Source organism: Nanorana parkeri, unplaced genomic scaffold (genome assembly GCF_000935625.1).
Source record: "Nanorana parkeri isolate BGI_ZX_2015 unplaced genomic scaffold, ASM93562v1 scaffold3407, whole genome shotgun sequence".
In the NCBI taxonomy this organism is placed as follows: Eukaryota; Metazoa; Chordata; class Amphibia; order Anura; family Dicroglossidae; genus Nanorana; species Nanorana parkeri.
The window spans coordinates 16,202-17,487 of NW_017309675.1; the positions used below are offsets into that span (position 1 = coordinate 16,202).

The 1,286-nt window shown below is 57.9% G+C and overlaps 1 protein-coding gene across 1 annotated transcript in view; it reads left to right on the forward strand.

Moving 5' to 3' along the window:
* Positions 1-1,286, forward strand: part of LOC108803107 (DNA (cytosine-5)-methyltransferase 3A-like) — a 51,585-nt gene that overhangs the window by 15,630 nt on the left and 34,669 nt on the right. The window contains exons 4-5 of the mRNA XM_018574948.1: positions 20-176; positions 522-674. Coding sequence (XP_018430450.1) covers positions 20-176; positions 522-674 — 310 coding nt within the window. The remainder of the gene's footprint in view (positions 1-19; positions 177-521; positions 675-1,286) is intronic.

Genomic DNA, 1,286 nt, shown 5'->3' on the forward strand with positions numbered 1-1,286 from the left:
GGCTCGGCGTGTCTTGTAGGTGGCCAGCACTCGAGCCGGGAAGGCTTTCCCATCATGCCCGGAGAATGACGAGACGGACACCTCCAAATCTATAGAACTCCAGAACAAGCAGATGATTGAGTGGGCCCTTGGTGGCTTCCAGCCATCCGGACCCAAGGGCCTGGAGCCCCCCGAAGGTGAGACCCCCACTACCGGCAGTGTCTGATCCAAGGGCGGTGCTGTGCTTTCTGGATGTGCTGCACAGCATGCATGTATCATGAATGTTATGGAGGGGAGGTTGTGCCATCAGCTGGTACAAAGGGACCGGTTCCCCCCGGGAACTCCGCCGACACGTAAGTAGATCTCCGGCGAGTCTCCCGCTCAGAGTGATCACAGCCGGAATTCTGGAGCGCCGCCGGTGTTTTCCGGTGACAGCAGCGCCGCCCAGTGTTCACTTCCAGGTATTGCAGCACAGAAGCGATCCCTTCTCCGAGGCCGCGGCAGTGCATGATGGGAGTTGTCTTTGTTTTCCCTACATACAGAGGAACGCAACCCGTACAAAGAGGTTTACACAGAAATGTGGGTGGAGCCGGAAGCTGCCGCATACGTCGCCCCTCCCCCTCCCGCCAAGAAACCTCGCAAAAGCACAGTGGAGAAGCCGAAGGTGAAAGAGATCATCGATGAGCGCACACGAGGTATGACCCGGGGACCCCCAAATGACAGCAACGTGTTCTGGTCCATGGGATAGTCTGTCACGTCGGGTGTGCCAAAGTGATCTTCTGTCATGGTAATGATTCAGAGGCCATTTTAGCATTCCTTAAAGGGCAACTCCGGGCAGAATGCGAATGAATCCTTGCAGCGAGGCTACCCCCGCACAGTAGGGCTACCCCCCGCACAGTAGGGCTACCCCCCGCACAGTAGGGCTACCCCCCGCACAGTAGGGCTACCCCCGCGCTCCAAGGGTTAACTGCGTGTCTTCCTCTAGGGGACCAAATAAAGAAGATATACACACCTGAGCCTCCATCCTGCAGCAGAAACCCCCCCCGTGCCCCATAGGTGGTATGTCCCTCAGGGTCCTCATACACAGTATTAGATGTGATGACTCATTAGACTGCCGGGGGCCCGGGGGACAAGAGGCTGCGGGGACCGGTCTTGCAGCCGGGTGGGCCCGAGGGTCAGACGATTGTCTTTTCTTATTTTAGCCCCCTAGACCAAAATGATCCCTTAACCCTCGCAGCGCCGGGGTAGCCCCACTGTAAGGGGTTCATCTTTATTCTGCCCGGCCTCCAAGGTGCCGTATTGCGGGG